General features: G+C 45.1%; 1 protein-coding gene across 1 annotated transcript in view; it reads left to right on the plus strand.

Moving 5' to 3' along the window:
• Positions 1-22,276, plus strand: part of ULK4 (unc-51 like kinase 4) — a 177,535-nt gene that overhangs the window by 13,400 nt on the left and 141,859 nt on the right. The window contains exons 10-19 of the mRNA XM_016196088.2: positions 887-1,005; positions 1,147-1,216; positions 2,007-2,103; positions 2,488-2,592; positions 4,923-4,983; positions 6,481-6,665; positions 7,537-7,583; positions 9,578-9,656; positions 18,467-18,574; positions 21,317-21,400. Coding sequence (XP_016051574.2) covers positions 887-1,005; positions 1,147-1,216; positions 2,007-2,103; positions 2,488-2,592; positions 4,923-4,983; positions 6,481-6,665; positions 7,537-7,583; positions 9,578-9,656; positions 18,467-18,574; positions 21,317-21,400 — 955 coding nt within the window. The remainder of the gene's footprint in view (positions 1-886; positions 1,006-1,146; positions 1,217-2,006; positions 2,104-2,487; positions 2,593-4,922; positions 4,984-6,480; positions 6,666-7,536; positions 7,584-9,577; positions 9,657-18,466; positions 18,575-21,316; positions 21,401-22,276) is intronic.

Below are 22,276 nucleotides of genomic sequence, written 5' to 3' on the forward strand. Positions count from 1 at the left end.
TTTTGTGTTCTTGATTTTGCTGATTTTCTGACCACTTGTTTCAACTCCTGTGAGTTAGTATGGTAGTTACTAGTTCTGTTTACCAAGTATAAGTGGTTTCCACCTCGCAAGCACATAGTAGGCTCTCATTTCCCCCTTTTCAGCTAGATGTGATCACATGACTTCCTTTGGCTAATGGAGTGTGACCAGAATTAATATATGCTATTCCTGGATAGAAACTTTAGGAGCCAGTGTGTGATTTGCCACACCTCTCCTCCTGGCGAGGTAATTGGGAAGAAAATGTCAGAATGGAGTTGCTGTCGGGCTGGATCTTTAGTGCCCACGATGAGCACAGCTTTCCCGGCAGCCTTCGCGCTGTGTGCATGAGGAAGACAGAGTTACGGGATTCTGAGCCACTGGCGTTTGAGGGGTTGTATGTCACAGCATAACCTAGCTCATCTTGACTAATATACTTTATTTTTCTTATAAAAATCATGGTATTTGGAAAAGAACAGGTGAGAAGTAGCCGAATGGAGGTCAAGTCCAAATAACTGACTCTTCTTTCCCTCAGTTCACTCAGTGGCAAATGGTTGTCTGAGCCTTAATCTTAATCTTGGCAAATTCAGTGTATTGGAAGTGTAGAGAAGTCTGAATTCTGTTTACAGCCTTTCCTAAACTTGAGTTTCTCTGATCCAAGGGATAAAGCATATAGATGTCTTCCTACAACACCCTGCATAGAGTAGTGCTCATTTTCAATACACAATGAAAAATACTACTTTTCTAACTCCATGGCTTTGCCAAGTGTCACATATAATTTAATTATCTTCTCCAGCCTCTTGTTCTACACAGAGACTGTACAGAAAGCTCAAAGTAAGTTCGATTGTGTTGACTTTCTCCTGTTGAACAGCAGGAACGTGATGGAATATTCCGGGTCACAAGATGCCAAGGAGCTTTTGAGGAGCCCCCAGAGTGGACAAGCCAGAGGGGAGAGCAGTGGCCAGCGGCCGAGCCGCCCTTTCAGACTAGGTGGGCTTTCGTTTGAGCACGTGCTTGCCTAGAGAGCTGCTTCGGAGAGTCCCCCCGCATACGTGCTCGCTCTGGCCTGTCTGCGTCATCCCTGCGCACAGTCCTTTGTTCCTCTATGGATAATGTTCTTTCCCGCCACAGAAAATCCCACCGACTTGCGGCCTAAGAATACTGTTGGGGGTCAACTGAACGAGTCCATGTTCCTTCTCAGGTACGTAAAGTGATAGAGTCCCCAGACAGGAGACGAAAGTAAATCTTACAGCATCTGTTGTCCTGGTTTTTAAAATTCAGGTTTTTAAAAAACTCTGTACACTCTCTGGCATATCTTGTGAGCTAAGTAAGTATTTGTTTAATGAATGAACAAACAGATAGGTAAGTGAAAGAGAGGTGAGAATCCTGATGTTTGGGAATTTGAAGGAATTCACTAAAGAAGACCCTGGCGATCTGAGTGAATTTCTTAAAAATGTGAAAAACTTGAAACCAGTGACCCAGGGCTAATGGAGCGGCCCATTGAGAGCACGGCCGTCATTGACACGTGTGGGAGGAGTCATTACAGGCAGATGCAGATTTTATGTACAAAGATAATTTTCCCTATTGAACATTTTCTGAAATAAAGTTGTAAATATGACTCATCCTTTATAGAATATCTTTCTGATCTATTTTATTATGTTACTCCTGCTTATACCAGCAGACATTTAAAAAATAATAAAATCAATGTTTTAAGGTTTCTAATAAAAACCGAAAATACTGCAGAGAGCATAGAAGCTGTAAACAAGAGAGACAATAAATTAGCCAGGAAATTACTTTAAAAACAGTTATAAAAATAACAGTGTCATGTGAACACAAATTAAAGTTTAAATGTTTTTTATGTAATGAGATCACATAGAATTACCATGCTCTGCAGTTTTTCGTGAGATGTGTTTTTATTTTTACCAGCATGTAGTAAGCAGGGGGTAAAGTTTCTGATGTCTGAATAGTGTTCACTGGTGTGTGTTTTTCAGCTCTCGTCCTACTCCGAGAACCAGCACCGCAGTGGGGCTAAGTCCTGGTGAGGATGTGCCTCAGAGTTCACCACAGAGGCTGCCTCCTTTGACCAAGGTGAACAGACATGGGTTGTTGTTTTGTTTTTGTTTTTTACATGAGATATAGAGATTCCAAAGAATAATTGCAAGTTGATCTCTGAACTATATTCGTGATTACAAAATTTACAACTAAGTCATTTCCGTGATTATCATTGGCTTTTCTCGTAAGCACACTTAAGAGAGAGGTGCTTTATAGTTTTTTTTAATAGCTTTATTGAGATGTAATTGACATACCATGTAATTCACTCGTTTAATTCACCCGTGTGGAGATCAAATGAGACTGAGAGTGTGTTGAGTAGCAGCTATTCTCAGTGGTGTCTTACTCAGCATCTTACTAGTTCAGTCTTTTAAAGTTCTTTGCTGGCACAGAACCAAAGCCTAATTTTTGTTCCCGTTTCAGACCACAAGTGACCACCTGAGTCAGCAGGACATGGAATCCCAGATGCGAGAGCTCATCTACACAGACTCAGAACTCACTGTCACCCCAATTATTGACAATCCGAAGGTGGGGAAAGACGCTCCACTCACCCGGGGCTGAGTTTTCGATTTCACTGAGGACTGAAATCTGGGTGATGTTTTCATCTCTGCTCCTCTTGTTGTCTACTTTGATTTCATTCGTGCCGCGTGTCTGCACCCCTAACTCCCACCCTGTGTGTAGCCCTCGCCCCATCCTGCCTGGCGAGTTTCCTTCGTGTTGTGCACTGGCTCTGCCTCCCCCCGTCCAGCGGGCTGAGGAGTGGCTGCTGACTCTGAGACCTCAGACCTTAGTCTTCTATTCTTTCACTTCTCAATACCTGCTTAATGTGATGTCAGTGAGCCCCACTCACCAGGCGTGGCTGAGTGCGCCGATCATATAGGGCCTCTCATAGGTTATCAGGATGCAGGGTGGGCGGTGGCAGCCCCTGGGAGCTTGGGGACTCATGGTTCACCATGCACTTCTACCCCAGTGGGCTACTGTTGCTCATGTCTTTTGGAAAGTAGTACTGTATGAGTATGGGGTGAGTACCCTCCTTAAAAAAATTCAGTTTCTCAGTCTCTTTGTTTTCTATTGATCTCCAGTCTTCAACACATTCCACCACCATCTATTCTATATTTTAATTTTTAAAAATGTCTCTTTCTGTATTAATTTGTGACGGTTTCCTCTCATCTCATCGGGGAACATTGCTATAGTTTAGAATAAATGGGTTCCTGGATGCGTGTTTATTTACTAGAAAGACAACACTGAATATAGATTGCCCAGTTATTTTTCATAATGGAGCTACTTCTTTTTAGGAGTTTAGATGTCTGGCAGAGCAACTGGATATTATGCCAAATTTAATGTCTAATTGGGCATTTTCCCAGGGGACCTTCTAGGATAATTTGTGATTTTAAAAAAAAAATTTGTCTTTATTGCTTTCAGAGAGAGGAAAGGAGAGGGAGAGAGAGACACATCAATGATGAGAGAGTCATTGATCGGCTGCCTCCTGCACGTCCCCTGCTGGGGATGGAGCCCGCAACCCAGGCATGTTCCCTGACCGGGAATCAAACCGCTATCTCCTGGATCCTAGGTTGATGCTCAACTGCTGAGCCACGCCCAGCGAGGCCATGATTTAAAAAAAAAAAAAAAAAATCATATTCTCTACTTTTTAAACCACATTTAGTTGTTTTGGGAAATAGTAGCTATTTTTTTAAAAAAATTTTATTATAAGCTTTTATTTTGAACTGATTTTAGACTTACAGAAAAGGTTAAAAAATACTAGAGTTCCTCTTTACCCCCCTCCCCCGTTCCTCCCGATATTAATGCCCCACAGGACCGTAGATGGTGAGCAGAACCAGGGAATTAACAGCACAGTGCTGTTAACTAAACACCAAACATGACTTTACCAGCTGTGCCCTGATGTCCCTTTTCTGTTCCAGGACCACATTTCAGTTTATGTCTCCTTGCTCTCCTGCTGTAGGTCCTTGTCTTTCATGGCCCTGTGGCAATTTCTCAATCTTGGCTTGTTTCTCGTGACCTTGACACTTGGAAGTGGTCAGGTATTCTGCAGAATGTCCCTCAGTTTCGGTTTGTCTGAGGGCCACTCTTGATGAGAGCGAGGTTATGCATTCCTGGTAAGAATACTACCATCCAAGGTTTTAAAAATGGACTATAGATTTTGGAGAAGTTAGATATAGAAATGATGGTTCCATTTTTTTAATTAAAAATCTCAAGAGGAAGGACTCCAGCTTTTCAGTCTCACATACTTTCCTATTCAGGCTGTCACAGCTTCCTGCAGCGGTGTCGTCTTGAATTCAACCATCAAGTCCTAACCATTCTTAAGACCTCAGTCCACCTTCTGCCTCTTCTGTTGGCCTGAAGTGCTTCCTGCATTCTCTCATATTTAAAAAAAGTTCTCTTGTGAAATGTAACTATGTCCTGCCTGTTTTGCATTGTTACTTAAGTATTGTTATTGTTTAACAAATGTTTATTACCCAGAGTGTCTGCTCTCTGACAGCCAGATCGTGTCTTCTTTATCTCTGTGTCTCCCTTAACACTTAGCGTAGTACCTTACTCTGCCAGGTGCCCAACACATGTTTTGTTGAATGACCAAATTTCTAACCTAGAGGTAAATTAGCTTACAAATAAGCCAAGATAGGGTAACTCTTTCATGATGCTTTATTTTTTTGCAAGTATCAATTGAAATTTTATTTTTATGTTATAAGTTTATACATAATTGGGAAGGGCACTGTTGAATTCTTATTGGTGACAAATTTTACAACGTTCTTTTCTGTCCTCATTGATTTATAATCTGATATAGGAGACAAATCGGGAGCCAATGTCTGTCTCAAAAAGTATTTTTTTTTTTTTAACCACAGATAATGAAACAACAGCCGATTAAATTTGATCCAAAAATATTGCATCTACCAGCACATTCAGGTAGGATCATAGAGGGTTTATTGAACATGTAGACACTCTGCAGACAGAAATTTAACAGCAAATGGAATATTTTATTCGTGTATAGCTAAATTTCTATTTTCTGGGCCACAACCGGCTGTTTTCTTGGCAGTGTTATGTAAATTATAAACAGCCTATAATCCATTTGTGCCAGCCTTTGACCTTGCTCAGCTGCGTCTGGGCTGCCTTGTGCTCCTGTGGGTGGGAGAGTTCCTGTAAAGCTGGGAGAGTTTTCCTGTTACATGGGTGGGCCCTTCTCCTGACCTTCCCCTTGCAGAGCCCATTGAATTTCCAGCATTCATGGTGCTGTTGTGGGTGTGGAGGGTTGGAGACCACAATGAAGAATTGAGAGTCTACTCAAGGAAGCCAGGGCAGTTGAAAATGGGGCCGGATGGTTCACTTTTGTGGGGATGGAGATACTTAGAGGAAGATCCTTACATTTCCTTTCACCAATTGGAAAGTCTGATTTGGGTTAAACATCAGAAATTAAAAAAAATATTTTTATTGATTTTTTTTTTTTTAAGGAGAGAGGAAGGTAGAGGATGAGAGAGAGAAACATCGATGTGTGAGACTGAAACACGTCTCCTGCATGCCCCCTAATGGGGACTCTGCTCGGGACAGCGCCCAAGCACACCAGCCAGGGTGGAAATTTTTTTGTATCTTAAATTTTGATTTATTTTTTATGGTAAAGCTTTTGAACTAGATTTGGAAGAACTTCATCATCATGGCTGGAGTAGAATCACTGATTTGAAATCAAATCAAAGGAAATTTAAAAAATAAACAAAATATAGTCACCTTTAAATAAACCATGCCAAATAGAACCACCATTTATGAAAACCTAGAGGATTATTATGGAAATAATGTTAATCCTTCCCTTTTGCCCTTGGCTTTGAGTTATCCTGGGAAATGGTGATTGCAGTTTGTTTTGTTTAAAGGTGGAGATGAGCTCAAATGTGTTAACTTTGGATGGCATCTGTTTTCCTAGTTTTTGCCTTTTGTTTGTACAGGGACCTGGAGGCAGGACTCCCAGGTGATTTCAGCTGTCACATGAACCTGGTTACGTTTAATAGTAATCTTATTGGAACATTTAACAACTGTAAAATGTTTGGCTTTTCTAATATTTTAAGGCTAGATGGCTTTATTTATACAAAGACTTGTTTTTTTGTAATGTAGTTTTATTTAACTTTGCATTTTGTTATATTTTCAGCACAGGATAATTCTCTTTTAGGCATCTCTCTTTTTTTTAAACATAGTTTTCCATTGACATAGTTAAAAAAGTCTATAGGAAGAAAAAGCAGTGAGTAGAGGAGAGTAAATAAAAATAGTGTCAGCTCTGGAGTTCTTTTGTTTTTGACATTGCGAGGTCGTGATTTTTTTTGTCTTCAGCTATCTCAATTCTGTGTTCCATTTTCTCTCTTGTAATATTTCCGGCAGCCCTTTGTCACGAGACCCACTTTTAATATTTCCTTTCCTCTTCAGTGGATAAGTTAATGTCACTAAAAGACCAGGATTGGAATGACTTTCTGCAACAAGTGTGCTCACAGATCGACTCCACCACCGAGAAGACCATGGGGGCCTCCCGGGTCAAGCTGAACCTCCTTTGCTATCTGTGCGTGGTGGCCAGCCAGAGGGAGGTGGCCACCAGGCTCCTGCATTCCCCACTGGTAGGTAGTTCAGTTGTGACATGTTTAAACACTCCTTTCATGGTCCTTGCAGCAGTGCCTTCTGCATGTCACCTGTGTGTATCTACAGAGATGAAAATGAGAGCTAAAATATTAATTTGTTCCCATTACAACAGAAAAGGGACTTACCAAGATTATAGGTTTGTCAAAACTATCTTCCATTTAATTCTTAGACCTAAAAGCGGTTGAGTAGACAGGGAACTAATTTGCTAATACTCTGGCTTGGATTTTATGTTGACTTGTGATCATTGTATGATATATTTCATGTCTGAAATCATAAGACAGAGACCTTTTCATCAGTTTCTGGGATGAGCTGCCCATGTGGAATAGAGGTGCCTTTATTGGGCCACCTGGTAAACCCCAGGGTTTCGGATGGGACTCTGAAGGGAGCCATTGAGTGTCTAAGACTTTTCCCCCGGTAGTGTTATTTCTGGGGCTGGCCTGGCTAATGAGTGAGGCCCGAGTTCGGCAGAGCCTTGGAAGTCATCACCAGAAGGAGGGCCCAGTGGTCTGCGGTGGCCATAGTGGGGCCTCGTTTGGGAACTGGCTTGAAAATTTAAATAATTTCCTTTCAGGATAGCTTTAAGGTTATTTTTTTTGGTTCTTGGTGTGTGTTTATGGGGTGAGGGGTGGGACATACTTAGAGAATATAACGGTATGAGGAACTGAAAGCAGTGTTCCTAGTTTTTATTTTTATCTTCTTCATATACTCAGTGCTTTTGCGTTTTGTAAGTGAGCATCTTCTTGGTGCGGGATTCCCACCGCAGCTGTGCACAGGCCTGAGTTCGTAGCCGCGCGGTCACTTCCTGGGTGGTTCCATGATTAAAATGTATGTCTTCATTTTTTATCCTAGTTCCACCTGCTAATCCAGCATTTGCGAATAGCCCCAAACTGGGATATGTAAGTAACATGTATATTTTATTAACAATTTATTCTTCATTATCTTAAGTAGTTACAGCATATACACTTCCCCAAAGCACATAGTCCTCAGTACAAATTATTTCCAAGTAATGATGATTCTGAATCATGGGCAATTCCTCTAGGCCTCCCAACAGTACATGTCAAAAGATTTAAAAATAGTCCTGCCCGGCCAGGTGTGGCTCAGCGGTTGAACGTCCGCCTAGGATCCAGGCGATCCAGGTTCGATTCCCGGTCAGGGCACATGCCTGGGTTGTGGGCTGCAGCCAATCAATGACTCTCTCATCATTGATGTTTCTATCTCTCTCTCTGCCTCTCCTTTCCTCTCTCTGAAATCAATAAAGATATATTTAAAATAAAATAAAAATAAAATAAAAATAGTTCTTATGTTATTATGGATTTCATTCTCGGATGATGTGAAGCATGTCTGGGAACTTTATCAACTGTTACTTTTTTGAGTGTTTATCAACTACCTTACCCCTCATCCTGTGCTTTAATTTAGTTACGCCTCCTGGGGAGCTTTCCCTCGCCACTGTGTCTTTCTGTTACGTAGAGCACAGCTTCCTTATGATGTTGTTTAAAATCCAGTGTGCTTATGATCTGTAAGCTCCTCATGGAAGGACGTGCACTTGCTTATGGAGGCAGCACGCATGGTGAACAGCACGTTAGATAAAGTGTTAGAGGGCTCTGGGCCCTGATTGCCAGTGAGACTTGGCCAGGCGATGACCTCTTCCTGAGGCTCAGCTTCCTGGGGTGTCTGTGTGGGGCGGTGAAATTGCATGGACTTCGGGCTCAGACAGACCTGGCACCTCCCTGTGGTTCTCCTCTGAGTCTGACTTGCTTCCCTCCAGGGGGCTCCTGTGTAGTTATTTTAAGAACCTAAAAAGTAGAGGCTCTCTGGTGGCTTAGCCCAGAGAGCATGCAGGCATCCCTGCATAAGAGTACAGTTCTCCTCGACTCATACGCTCAACCATTTTTTTCACATTAAAAAAAAGATTCTTATCAAAACTAATTTTCTGCATGAAATAAACTTTTACAAATCACCTGAAGTGATATTTAATAACTTATCAACTTTATTTTCTGCTGGGTAATGAAACAGATATACCTCACTAAAACTCGTATTGACTAGTACTTATTAAAATAGGACAATATTTGTAAGACTTATGATTGTAAAACTTTGTATTAAAGTGAATATGTACATACAGGGTGAGGCAAAAGTAGGTTTACAGTTGTGAGTACATGGAAGTTTATTCTTGTATTATTGCTTATTAATTATTGTATTGTTTTCCATATGAACAACTGTGAACCTACTTTTGCCCCACCTTGTCTATGTTTAACACTTCTGATATTATTTACTACTTATATATAAAATCACTGGTCTACTGCTGGTTAGAGTGTTGGCCCGAGGACTGAAGGGTCCCAGGCTCAATTCCAGCCAAGGGCATGTATGTCAGTTGCAGGCTCCATCCCCGGCCCAGGTCGGGTCCCATGCAGGAGGCAACCAATGGACGCGCCTCTCTCACATCGATGTCTCCCCCCCCCCAACACTCTCTCTGAAAAGCAATGGAAAAAATATCCTCGGGTGAGGTTTGAAAAAACGAAAACAAATAAAAAAATAAAATAAAATCACTGGTCTACTATTAAATAGAACAGAGACCTTTAGCCAAATACCTCTGTACTCAGAAATAAAAGGGCTAATTACTGTGTCTTCCTTCTTCTCTCTGGTTAAGGCCTTTTGAAAATGTTTTTCATTTTGCTGTAAAATCACAACTTTTACAAATGGGACCGCAGAGGGCATTGCTGTTCAGGCCTCCCGTGTGCGGGGCGTTTCTCTGGGCTCTGTGCGCGGGGCTCGCCCCATCTCACGCCATGTTTATCCACGTTAACGCTCATCATTGCCCCGTGGAACTCCCCCGGGGTCGGTTTCCTCAGCCCCTGACTCTGCTGTTTAAAGACTGTTTCCTGTGCACTTACAGACGAGCCAAGGTTGCTCGCGTGATTGGTTTACTGGCCGCACACACCGCTGAACTTCAAGAACATACACCTGTTATTGAGGTAATTTCTTCATACTTATTTCCTAAAAAACAGCACAGTAGTATATACTTAGCTGTCTGGGCAACTGTTGTGAACTAAGCCCTGGGATAGTGAGTTCACAGGGGAGCATGAACCTGTGCCAGGGCCTCCGGTGAAGCTTTGGCTCAGTTGGCTGTGATAATTGGAGCAGCCACTAGAGGGCACTCAAGCCCTGGAAACTAAGTTTCCCAAGTTCAAGGATTCATCTTCCAACTTCTGGAAGAGGCAGGCTTGGCAGGCGTAGCGTTTCTGTTTTCACCATTTTCCTGTTTTCGTGTCCCTTTTGTTTTGGAGTTTCTGCTGTGTGAAACGCAGCAGCATCCCAGTGGTGATGAAGACCATTTGAGATTCATGGAAGGCCAGGCAGCCCCTCCAGAAAAACACAGTGCACACTGCGCCCGTGATCTCAGGGGGCTGGGAACCCAGGGGTGCCTCTGGGAACCCCAGGGGCGGTGCTCTTTGGGCTGCATTTCTGTGAGACTCTCAGTTGGGTGTTTGTAGATCATCGTTCAGTAGATTATTAATAAAATTTCAAGTGAGAGATGCGTCCTGGTTTCTCCAGTAGGTTACTATTAGTGGACAATAAAAATCGTGGCTGAAGATCCCATAGACATTTCAAAGGCACAGAACCTCATTGCGTTACTCATCTGTGCTTCCCACAGTGCCTGGCAGCAAGGTAGCGCGTATTTCAGGCACTTGGTCAGTGTCGAAAGATTTAGTAAATGATTAACAGAACGGGAGGAAGGTATGCGGTGTATTTTGTTCCAGAGACAGAGAGATGGGGGAACATCTGTTTTACGATCCTTAGGATGTAGCTTAAGCCTCTTTCATCTCACTCTGTTGTCAGTGGTTACAGGAGAGAGCTGAGCATCGCCTCTTGTGTGTATTTACAAGCATTTATTCAATTCTTCGTTTTCTTCGTGGAAAAACACAGCCCAATTCTTAGACTTTTCTTCCTAGATAACACACTTATCTCCCAGTGATCATCGTGGTTCGTGTGTGCAATAATTTTTAGGAAATATTCCTGGCATTTTGGTATCGATATGTGGTCTCAAACATGCCGTGGATATAAATTAGGAAATTGAATATAGAGCTGAATTGAATATAGAAAATTTAGAGCTGAAAGAATATTAACAGGCATTGTAGTTTGACCCCCCTCATTAAATGTTTCTATTATGGGAATTTCAACATACGTAAAAGTGGAGAGACTGGGATAAGGAGACATCGCTCATTTCCTGCCATTGTTAGCACTTGTCTGTCTGCCATCTTATCTCTCACCCTCCTCCCTCCCATCTCCTTCCCTCTCCCCTCTCCCCCCTCTTTGTTCCCTCCTCTCTTTCTCACTGTAGTATTTATTTAAAAGAAATTCCAGACATATTTTACTCATAACTACTTCAGGATATGTATTAACAGGAAAGGGCTTTAAAAACTATAACCACAATACCACCGTCACACCCAAGGTCACAAGAAGTTTCTCCTATGCATGTTTCTTTCTAAAATTCTTGTAGTTTTAGATTTTTATAATGAGGCTGACGATTCATTTTGAGTTAATTTTGGATAGGGTGTTAGGTATGGGTTGAGATTTATTTGTTTGCATTTAGTCAACACATATTTAATGAGCACATTCTCTGAGCCAAGTAACGGGATAGGCACTGGAGGCCCAGTGATGAGCAAAACAGGTGTCGTCTCTGTCCTCACGAGCTTTGTACCGGACGAAGGAAATGAAACAGAAAGGGGGCTAGGAAGGAAGCCTGAGGGGGAACAGTGGTGAACTGGAAAGGAACTCGGGGGGGGGTCGCTTCAGTGGGAAGGAGAGGGGGTCCTGGGCTACAAAGGAGGAAACGGTAATTTTTTTATTGTTTCCGAGAGTTAGGTTAAGTTGAAAACAGATGTTTTGATTGGAGTTGGCAAGACAAGTGAGGTTGCATAGAAAACCGGGTGAGCAGGTGAATGTGTGCCCAGATGAGGACTTTGGGCTGGAGTGTGAGGCGCGTTTAAATGCTGATGAAGAGATGCACCCCAGAGGGAGGCATGTCTGAGGGCAGAGGCAAGACGGGGGCTACCGGGAGGTAGATGGTGGGTAGAAGGGAATGACCCAGAGTAATTGGCCTTAGATCAGAGAAGGGACACTTCACCTGCTGTCACAGGGAGAAAGGATGAACAAAGGTGGGTGGTGGGGGTAAGGTTGGTGGTGGGAGCATGGGGGGTCTTGTATCGAATGGCTCTGATAGTGGAGTTCATCAAGGTCACCCCGGGAAAGGGGAATGACTGCCTTGGGGACTGAGGTAGAGGAGACGAGGGGAGTCTGTCACCACGGAGAATGGGAAAGGTGCAGTAGGGTGTCCTGGAGGCCAAGGTTGCGATTAGGAATTTAAGGTGGAAGAAACCAATTTGCCCAGTTGTGTGACGGTCTCCAGAAGATACTTGGGTTTCACTCAAGGGGGGTTGGGTCCGTTGGAGGGAGGCAGTGGCTGCTTCCAAACTCTCATATGGCCCTGTGGTTTTGAGTCTTACACCCAGAACCCAATCTATATGGGAAAGAGGGCGGTAGGCTTGTTGGCTCTAATGGTCTTGTTTAAAAATTATTGCTGAAGGGCTTTGAATAGGGATCTTGAAAAGATGTGCGTGCAGATCAGAGTGTGTGGGTTTGAGCAGTGTTGGCGATACGGTCGGGGTCCCCATGTCTGGATGGCTGAGTCTGGGTGCAGGACCAGGTAAAGGGGCTGAGTGATGAGGTTAAGGAACTGTGCTCAAGTGGCCGGGTGTGGCCGCCTCATGGGCCTCCACTTTGCTGAAGGCGAGGCCGGCAGTGCACGAGAAAGGGAAGGAGGCGAGCAAGGCGCTGGGGTCCTCAGGGGACAAGAACAGTGAGCGGAGGCCGGCAGCCAAGGGCCCTGAGGCGGAGGGGGTGGGACGTGACCTGTGAGGCCCAGAGGCCCTTTGGCAAGCCCGCGTTTGCGACGGGTAGCATCCTCACCTCGCTTCAGACTACACTTTGAGTTAGGGTCAAGGTTACATTTGCTGCTTGGCAGGACAACTGGAAGCGTGGAGAGACAGATCTTCCACCACCATCTCAGAGAAAACGATCTCTCCCTTCTTTAGACAAAGAGCCGTTTAGATTTGGCCCATCCTGAGGACTCGGTTAGCAACAGTGTCGTGCGTTTGCTGGTGTACGTGTTACAGCCACAACGAAGCCCTGCCACGGTGTTGCCACGGGAAGGACTTGTGAGGAGTTGGTCAGCCATGTTTCTGTTCACACTTTTCTTTCTATAACCTGCATTTGAGCGGAGTCTAGGGGATGGCAATCTGCAAGCATGATTCTAGGAGCTGTCCCGAAAGAATAACCTCTCTCTGTTGGGTTCACGCTGCCCCTTTTCATGGTCACTCCTTAGCCCCATGATGCTCTGCACCCCGCTGCTGCCTCGGGCCGTCTCCTCGTTGTTCCGTGTGGGTGGCTGGGAAGTGCCTTCTTTCACATCAGACACTGTGACCATTTGTTTCTTCTTCTTTTTTTTTTAATTTATTGATTGCTTTTTAGAGAGAGGAAGGAAGGGAAAGAGGAGTGGGGAGGGAGAGGGAAGCATTGACTTGTTCCACTTACGCATTCACTGGTTGGCTCCTATATGTGCCCTGACTGGGGCGGAGCCCACACCTTGGTGCACCAGGCCAGCGCTCTACCCAGCTCGCTACCAGCCAGGGCCTTCCCTGGGGCCACTTCTGGCTTGTTTAGCCCTGAGCTGAGACCGATGTCATTAATAATCGTCCGCGTTGTTGGATTCAGTGAATTTGCCCTTGTGCCTCCCTGCTAAACTTCCTTTCCGGTTAGTATGTGGACAGCATGGGAGACAGATTTGTTGAAAGTGATGAAACAAGAGCTGAATAATATTTGGGTCTTTGTGTAGAACGTGCCAGCTTTGTTATATTCAGCCGCGATGCCGGAGTGGATGTCATTTGGGGAACTGCCGTATTTGAATCACTTTTGCATACAAATTAAACATCTCACATCAAAGAATTCTTAAAAGGCATGCTTCCTAATTTTTTATAATGGTAGAATTCATTTAATTTCCTACCTGACATCTTGTAGAACAATTTTTAGCTCCTGTGTTTCTCGCTTTGACTAATTTTTATGCTCATTTTACCCGGGCTGTGAACATACCTTTGTTATAATATTTTTAGAGCAGTGGTTGTGGGGCTTATGTGTTTGAATGTGGTGTAATTTAGTAATCCTTGGAAACCTAGCAAAGCATCACATTTCATTTTCTATTAGATGAAAGAAACATGGGAAGAGAACTGGTGATGGAAAGAATTGCACAAAACACAACTAATCAGAGCTGATCCCTGAAGCAGAAAAATGCAATTTAAAATAAACTTCCTTTGTATTCCGGTTATTTGAGTTGTGTTGGAGAGACGACTATTAAGATATAGTAACAAGTAAATAATATTTTGCAAATAGTAAGCTCAAAACTGCTGTCTTGGAGTTAGGGTCTTTGTGCCATAACTTTCACGTATTCTGACATCAAAAGTCTCAGTTTTAATAACGGACGTTGGTAACTTGGTTTCTTAAGAAGACATTTATGTAGTGGGCACAGTTGTGTTCTGTTTCCCAATAAAAATGTCATTGAACCCTCGAGATACACACACACACACACACACACACACACACACACACACACACACAGAGTCTACGCCAGTAGATGCGTTAGATAAGGAAGGGGCACAGTTGTGTTCTGTTTCCCAATAAAAATGTCATTGAACCCTCGAGATACACACACACACACACACACACACACACACACACACACACAGAGTCTACGCCAGTAGATGCGTTAGATAAGGAAGGGAGCACCTGCCAGAGGAGTTTGGAGGTACCTGCCGTGTATGTCTGGCTTGGCCTCCTCTGCCTGGAACAGTCTCTCCCTCTGTCTTTGCCAGGGTTAGTTTGTGGGTGCCAGAGGGAAGTCGAGAAGTGTGGGAAGAGGGGACACATCTCTTTCCAGTACAGCTGCCAGGAGTCCTGGCTGCAGTACCCCACACTGGCAAGAAGACACTTGTTAGAACAGCATTATGCTCTTGTCGTCACTGTGGGTAGATTCTAGATCGAGGCCTCTGCAGACTGCAAGGGTCTTACTCTGTGGGAATCCTGCCAGTTGCTCAGTGTGCCTTTTCTCTGCATGTTCTGGGATGAGGGAAATAACCAAGGATGGGTCCATGGCCCCACTGGACAGATGTGGGATGGATTTGGCTAAGACTCCATGCAGTACCTGACCTTGATAGGCAGCTAGTCAGGCTGCTGGGGTAGAGTGGCATTTCAGGTCTCCAGAGGTCGGCCCAAGGTCAGAGCTGGTGTCTGATAACTTTAATGGGTCTGTGTATTTCTCTTTCCCCAGTGCTCAGGCACATGGTAAGTGGCTGAGGACTCTCTGAGGTAGGAGAACGCTAGGGAGCATGTATAGTACTCACCTGTGGTCGTGGTGTAGGGGCCTCTTTCAAAGGGCCCTGCCGCCTAGTCCAGGAGCTCTGGGTCTGAGTCAGCTGAACTCTTGCTGCAGGCCTGGGTGTCTCCGAGGGCAGCTGACCCCAGCGTTCCAGGCCCTTTCCATCTTATATGGCATCTCCAGCAGCAGGATGCTTTAAAGTTCCCTGGGGTGGGGGAGAGAGTATGGGACATCGACACAGGGATATATATATCATTTCTAGCCAATTGCTCGTAACTAGTCACCCTGCCCCACCCTATTCCAAGGGAGCTGGGAGATATTTCTGTGTGTCCAGGAAGGGAGGGGAACCGGACAGCACAAGTACTGTCTCCCACTTCTGTAATCTGTCTCTGTGTTACCTACGCACCGAGGAGGAAATGGGTAAGGTCAGTGGCTCTAAGAGAAGGTTTGGGACACTCAAGACCTGGCAGCTCCGGAAGGCCCCTGGAACAGGGCCCTCTCGGAGGCTCACTTGGGCCGCTGCTCGAACGAGTGAGTGAAAGTCAGCGGTTCCTTTACTGTGTCCCTCGGCTCAGCGCTCAGATTTTTAAGCAAGAGCCTCCTGGCTGAGTGTCAGCTGCGACCCTGCCCTTGTCTGTGCCACACTGTGGGAGGAAGGATGCTTCTGAAGGGAGCCCAGGACCCTTCAGCTTCCATGCCTGGAGGGCAGGATGCTGCTGTTGTCACCCCACAGACTGAGCCCAGTACAGGAAAGGCATTTCCCCAAAGGAATTTGAGTCATGTTAGGAAGAGGGACTGGATTACCGGTAACCAGAAATGACAAATTTCTCTTACAGTCGATAGTTTGTGTACCTATTGCTTCCGAACTTTTCATGTGACTGTAACAGACTGGATAAGAAATGTGCTGATGTATTTTATTCGCTTCTCCTGACAGTTCATCAGGTTTAAAAGAAGGAGTCACCAGTTATAGGTTCTTTATATTTAGGCCTCAACAGGGAAGTGACAAGACACTAGTCCTTCCTTCTTCCTGGTTCCTAGTTTTAGGAGTTAGATGCCCACTATAGAGGCCAGTTTGAGTGCAGTTACCCAGTCAGCATGCAGAGAATTAGAGATTAAAGACCACGTTTACAGAAGACAGTATTAATGGGCTGCTGCCAAGATGTCACAGGGAAAGCTGCTTACAGATAATGCAACAGTGCAGGGACATTTTCAGTTATGAAACCCAGATTTCTGAGGCTGAAGAACTAAAATCTATTTTACCTTTTTTGTTCTGTTTCATAATGGCTCTTTCAAATGCTATTCTACCTATGTAAAAAAGCCCGCATTTCTCCCGGTATTCCTCATTTATGTGGTATGTTATTACTATTACAGTTTTCCTCTTTACTGTTAATATTTCTTTAACGTTTTACAACAAGTGGGAAAACTATGCAAACAGCACTGTGGAGAAACCTTGTCTGCTGCGTGCTGCTCAGTGCTCTCCAAAGGTAACTCACGCAGGTGAGGTGCAGGCCGCCGCGGCGTTGCTGGCGTAGAATATGCAACGCGGGTCTGTCTGCGCTGCGCTCCTAAGCAATCTCTATCACGCTGGAGGCGGCTCAGACGGCTTCATCTCCTCGAGGATCTGCAGCATTAAGATGTTTCTAATTTCCAGTGACGCTCACTGATACGGAATGCCAGTGGGTTATAAAACGGAGAGATGCTATTAATCCCTGTCACTAACTTTGTGAAGCAGAGAGCTGGGTATGGGTTTTGAATTTAGTATGAGGTTGACTTTAAAATAAATTAAACATTTTATTTTGAGGTAATTAATAGATTCACATGAGGTGATAAGAAATAACAGAGAGATGCTGTGTATGCTCCATCCAGTTTCCCCAAAGATTGCATCTTGGGGAGCTATAGTAGAGTATTACAACCAGGATATTGACATCAAACAGTTAAGGAACAGTTTCAACACCCAAGGGCCCCTCATGTTCCCCTTTTTAACCACACCCGCTTCCCTCTCTCACCTGTCCTCCCCTGTCCCCCAGCCCCTGGCAGCCACTAACCTGTTTTCCATTTCTATACTTCCGTCATTTTGAGAATGCTATATAAATGGAATCATACCTTTTGGGATTGGCTTTTTTCATATGTAGCATATTTCTCTGGTGATTCATCCAGAGAAAGGAGCCAGACAAAAGTATATATAGTTTATGATCCCATTTACATAAACTCTAGAAAATGTGAATTAATGACAGAAGGTAAATTGGTGGCTGTCTCAGAGGGGAGAAGGGAGCGAGATGGAGGGATTAATTACCAAGGAAACTGGAGGAAGCACTCGGGGGTGTGGGTGTTGACTTCACCAATGTACACCTGTGCCAGTTGTATCTGAGTAACTGTATATGGATGCAGTTTATTGTATGTCAGTTGTAACTAAACAAAGCCACTTAGAAAATACCACATCCACAAGTGTTTCTCTAGTCCCGGACTTGTGCAGCTCACCGCACACGGATCTCCAACTCCTCTATGCTCTTGTTTACAAAACCAGCGACCACATGCTTGATATTGTCACGTTGTCAAGTTGCTCTGGAAGTTTTTAAATGCTCTCGTGCAGTTTTCATACTTACATCTTGGTGGATGGTAAGCAGTCTCGTCTGTGCACCGCGCTTTGAACCACACTGTTTTAGAGCGGCGCCTCCATGATAGTCACGTACATTTCGTTCCCTCTCAGAGTGGCCCGTATTCGAGTGTTACTCCGAAACCATTCTCCCCCACTTCCTGGCGCTTTGATTAATCTGCGTCCTCATGTGTGTATTCTAGTAACGAGTGCATGTGATTTTGTTAGCATGAGTCCTAGGAAATTAACTACATTTAATAAATGCTGCTGAATTTCAAAGTGGATCATATTGAAACTTTGGTATAATATCTGTACTCTCAGGTTTTTGAAGTTTTAAAGTTTAGTGCAGTGTGAGAATTTTTCAAAGTGGGGAGGGCTGGCATGTACTGGGGGTCTGGCAAGGTAAAATCTGGGTTCGGATCCTGGCCGTTTGAGTGAACTGGATGGAGAGTTGCCGGACGCTTATCCTGAGTTTCCTGCCTCTCAAGATAGAGCAGCAGTTGCCTCAGGATCAGTGATGCAGTGAAAGTGCTTGGAAATTGACAAGTGCTGTCCAGATGGGAGCTTATTTTACTGGGTGTATTTTTATGTTCATCGGGGACAGTTATAATTTTTTTCAGCAATAAGGCCCATATTTTGAAAATAATCTGGAAACTGGTTCTTAAAACTATTTGGAATATGAATTTTGTAGTGTCTTGCCTTTTACAGGTAGGTTAAAGAACTGAGAGATACATAGGAAATAATACCCTTTTTTCTCTTTTCAGGCAATTACTCTCTTAACTGAATTAATTAGGGAAAACTTCAGGAACAGCAAATTAAAACAGTGCCTTCTGCCAGCCCTCGGGGAGCTGATCTATCTCGTAGCCACACAGGTGAGACTGATTAAGATGAACTCTGCTGCTGTGTGACATGTTCTGACACATCCCGGCCAACACGCATTAATAGCCTATGAAAGTTCTCTGCCTGTGCGCCTTAGAGCATGCCTCAGGAGCTCAGGAGAGATTTTACCCCTGGAGGAGAAAGGCATTGGTGCCTTTCCGTCTGTCTGTCTTTCTGTCTCTCTGTCAGTCATCTCCCCCCCTCTCCCAGTGCCTTTTTTTTGGTTATTTTAGAGCAGTGATTTTCTGCCGGGGTACCGCAATATTCCCGTTGTTTCTAAAAGTAGATCTGGAGAATCATTTTCCTTGGTACTTACTCTAATTGGAGCTAAGCCAGGTTGTTCTAATAAAGCTCATGTCTGTGGTTGTGACATTCGACCACATCTTATGATAGCAAACCTGAAGAGGAAGGTCTGTCCCTGGGTCGATGGAAACCCATATGTTTTCAGGAGATGAGGGCTTTTGTGGAATTGTCACTTTGAATATACATCCACCTTGAAATCTCAAGTCAGTGCTGACCCAGCGAGGCTGGCCTGAAGCTATAGTACACAGTGTATAAGAGACCTCAGCCCCGCCCTGAAGATGCCCTGGTCACACCCTCAGGTTGCAGGCTCGGTGAACACCAGAGTGTGACTCTGCAGAGGATGCTATAAGGCAGTACAGTTACAGTTTATGTGTATTTTCTTTTGTTAGGGATGCCTCCCACCTGAGCCCATGTATTCTTATTTTGTCATTTTTTGTCCAGCCATAGTCACCTCTCACCTGACTGTTGTCAGAACTCCCAGTCCCCTTGCTTCACTCCTGTGTCCGTAAAAGTCTATTTCCCAGACATCAGCCAGAGTGAGCCTGTTACGAACGTGTGAGAGACTGTGGTGTTGCTCCTCGGAGCCCTCCAGTGCTTCCTGTCTGTCTTGCTCATGTCATAAGTCCCCCCAGTTGCCCCCTAGGCCCCTGGGGGCTGCCTCCCCAGAGCCTGTCTGACTTCAGTCTTCCTTCCCTCCCCCTCGCTCACTCCTTCCAGCCACACGGACCTCGCCACAGCTCCTTGTGCACCCCGTCCCTGCTCCTGCCTGCCTCTCTGCACTTGCGCTTCCTCCTGCTCCCATGTCTCCCCAGATGTCTGCATTTTTCTCTCTGTTCAGGTGGGTCCCTTCAGAGGGTCTGTTCCCGGCTGTAAGCAGCATGAGGTGGAGCCACCCTGTCCTCAGTCTTCCTCTAACCCCCCACCTGCCGTGTTTGTCTTTGTAGCACTCATCGCTATCTTGACTTGCTTGTTGTTTACAACTTCTTTTTAAATCTTTGTCCCCACTAAGCACCGTCACAGCAGAAAATTTATCTACCATGTTCATATCTGTGTGGCCACTGTTTGGAAGCATTCCTGGCACATAGTAGGTGCTTTTTTGGTGCATGAACTGCACCAAGGCCAGTGGAATAGGAGGGAAGTGGGCAAGGAGGCAGGGCTGGAGAGACTGGCAGGGCCATGGCCAGGAAGGGCTCCTTGGCCAAGCGGGATGTCTTCGTTTTGATCTTCAGAGCAAGGGGAGGTCGTGGCGTCATCTGATTTAAACGCTGAGAAGATCACTCGGTTTAAATGTGGAATAGATTGGAGAGTGGTAAGGGGGGATTCTGAGAACCTAAATGAGAGTAAGCGGAGTAGGAACAAAATTAGGAGGGAGATAAGGCTGTTTCAGGAGAGAGAGAGCCAGTAAGGGCTGAATGAATACAGCTTCTGGTCCAAGGACGGGGACAGGAAGCGCCACACTGGACTGAGTGACGTGAAAGCCGCTGGTAAGGCGACAAGAGGTGTTTTATATATTTATGCGCTTTACCTGGAGCGAGGGGGACAGAGGCAGATGGGAGTGTGCGGGGGATTTAACGGGAGATGAGGGAGCTGAGGAGCCAGCGTTGAGCCAGGTGGCTGTGAAAAGGAGCAGAGGGCAGGGGCTGCAGAGGGCCTGCTCCGGTGGGAATGGGAGGGTGCGGGGGGGGACAGGACGCTGGAAATTTAGAGCAGTAAGGGCTGGTGCATAACCTAACGACCCTGAAGAGGGTGGGATGGGAGCCTGCCCTGTTACAGTCACTGGGCAGCAGGTGGCTACTATGCAGGCAAGTCAGTTCCTTCCCAGCCTCCTGATCTCTGAAGGACAAAGGGGGCATCTGTAAGAGTGACGTCGAAGCTCCCTGGGCTTGGTGACCCAAGTCATTCCTGAACTCTAATTTGGTTCTGTGAGAATTATTGCCGATGTCATTAAAATAGGTGTGCCTGCTGATCATAGCGGCTCACGTGCATTTAGCACATTGCTTTGCTAGGTGATCTGCCTTTGACTTGTTTATGGGTTATCCTGAGCTGTTGCTAAAAGCTGTGTATTCTGTGCTTTCAGATCATTGCAGCTCATGTGATATTTTAGGTAGGAGTATCTGTATTGTCATGTACAATTATCAATAGAGTGGTTTCTTTGTCAACCAGATCGTATGCCATTTCTCAGCTCTTATCTGGCTCCTGATGAGGGGATCTTATCAACATCTTGCGTAACAGAGAAACAGGAGCAATCCCTGGATGCCAATGCAGCACGAGACCCCTGAGCAGACCGTAATTGTCAGGTCGTAAATAGGACTTTCAAGAGCACGTTAGGAAGTTTTAGATAGTCTGTGTGCTGGAAACTGTGCCTTCCTCTTGAACGGGTTAATGCCTTCCCTGCTGGTAGCCTCACAGCCTTCTCTTCCACTTCATTTTAGGAAGAAAAAAAGAAACACCCCAGAGAATGCTGGGCTGTTCCCTTGGCTGCGTACACGGTGCTAATGAGGTGCCTTCGGGAAGGGGTAAGGCTCCTTTGTTGTCCTCTGTGCGCCCTCAATTGTAAAACCCTCCCGGCTGCGTGGGATTGTAGCCTGCAGCAGTGCGGAGCTTGTCAACCCGGTGTTGCTCCTGAATTTAAATCGTCCCGACAAGCCACCCGCAGCAGTGGCCGCCAGTGGAGCAGGCGCAGAAGCGAACCAGCTTGCTCACTCACTTTTTAAAAGGTGATAGCAAACATAAACAACACAGGCGGCTTTTAATAACACGTCCTTAGGCCCCCCCCCCTCCACCCCGAGAGTTATTGCTACACCGGTTTGGTGAGCAGGGCGTATGCAGAGAATTTTCTGTTAGCCTCAAAAGCCCCATGATTAGCTTGTCAGGTTGCCATTTTGCAGAAAAGGAACAGGGAAGCTTCCACTAGTATCCCTGGGTTTTAATAGTAAGTGGTATTTGTTATGTGATGAGATTTGCCAGTTTACTCGAGTCCCTCTGAGGCTGCTGTTAGTGGCCATACACCAGCCAGCTCGCCAGCCAGCCTTGTACAGTAGCGCCGCGTGTAACTCCGTGAAGCGTTTAGTCACTGACCCAGAAGGTTGGCATTTTCTGTTTGCTTTAAGCCACTTGACATTGTTTCACCCAAGGCAAAGCCATAGGCTGAAAACATTCCTTAAGGAATGAAAAAAAGATATGTCACAGTAAACATCTTTTTGAGTTCATTACTACCCGGTGATGGAATAATGTTCCACGTGCGTGAAACACTGCCGGTCCCACCGTGATCCCGAATGACACCTGGACGCTGTCTGGCCTGTAGGGCTGAGACACAGTCATCTGTCCTCATGAGATGTGAATGAAGCTGGTAAATTGTATTTTACCAGTAATAGGACAGTTAAGTCATGTTT

This window comes from Miniopterus natalensis, chromosome 15 (genome assembly GCF_054644295.1).
Source record: "Miniopterus natalensis isolate mMinNat1 chromosome 15, mMinNat1.hap1, whole genome shotgun sequence".
Taxonomy (NCBI): Eukaryota; Metazoa; Chordata; class Mammalia; order Chiroptera; family Miniopteridae; genus Miniopterus; species Miniopterus natalensis.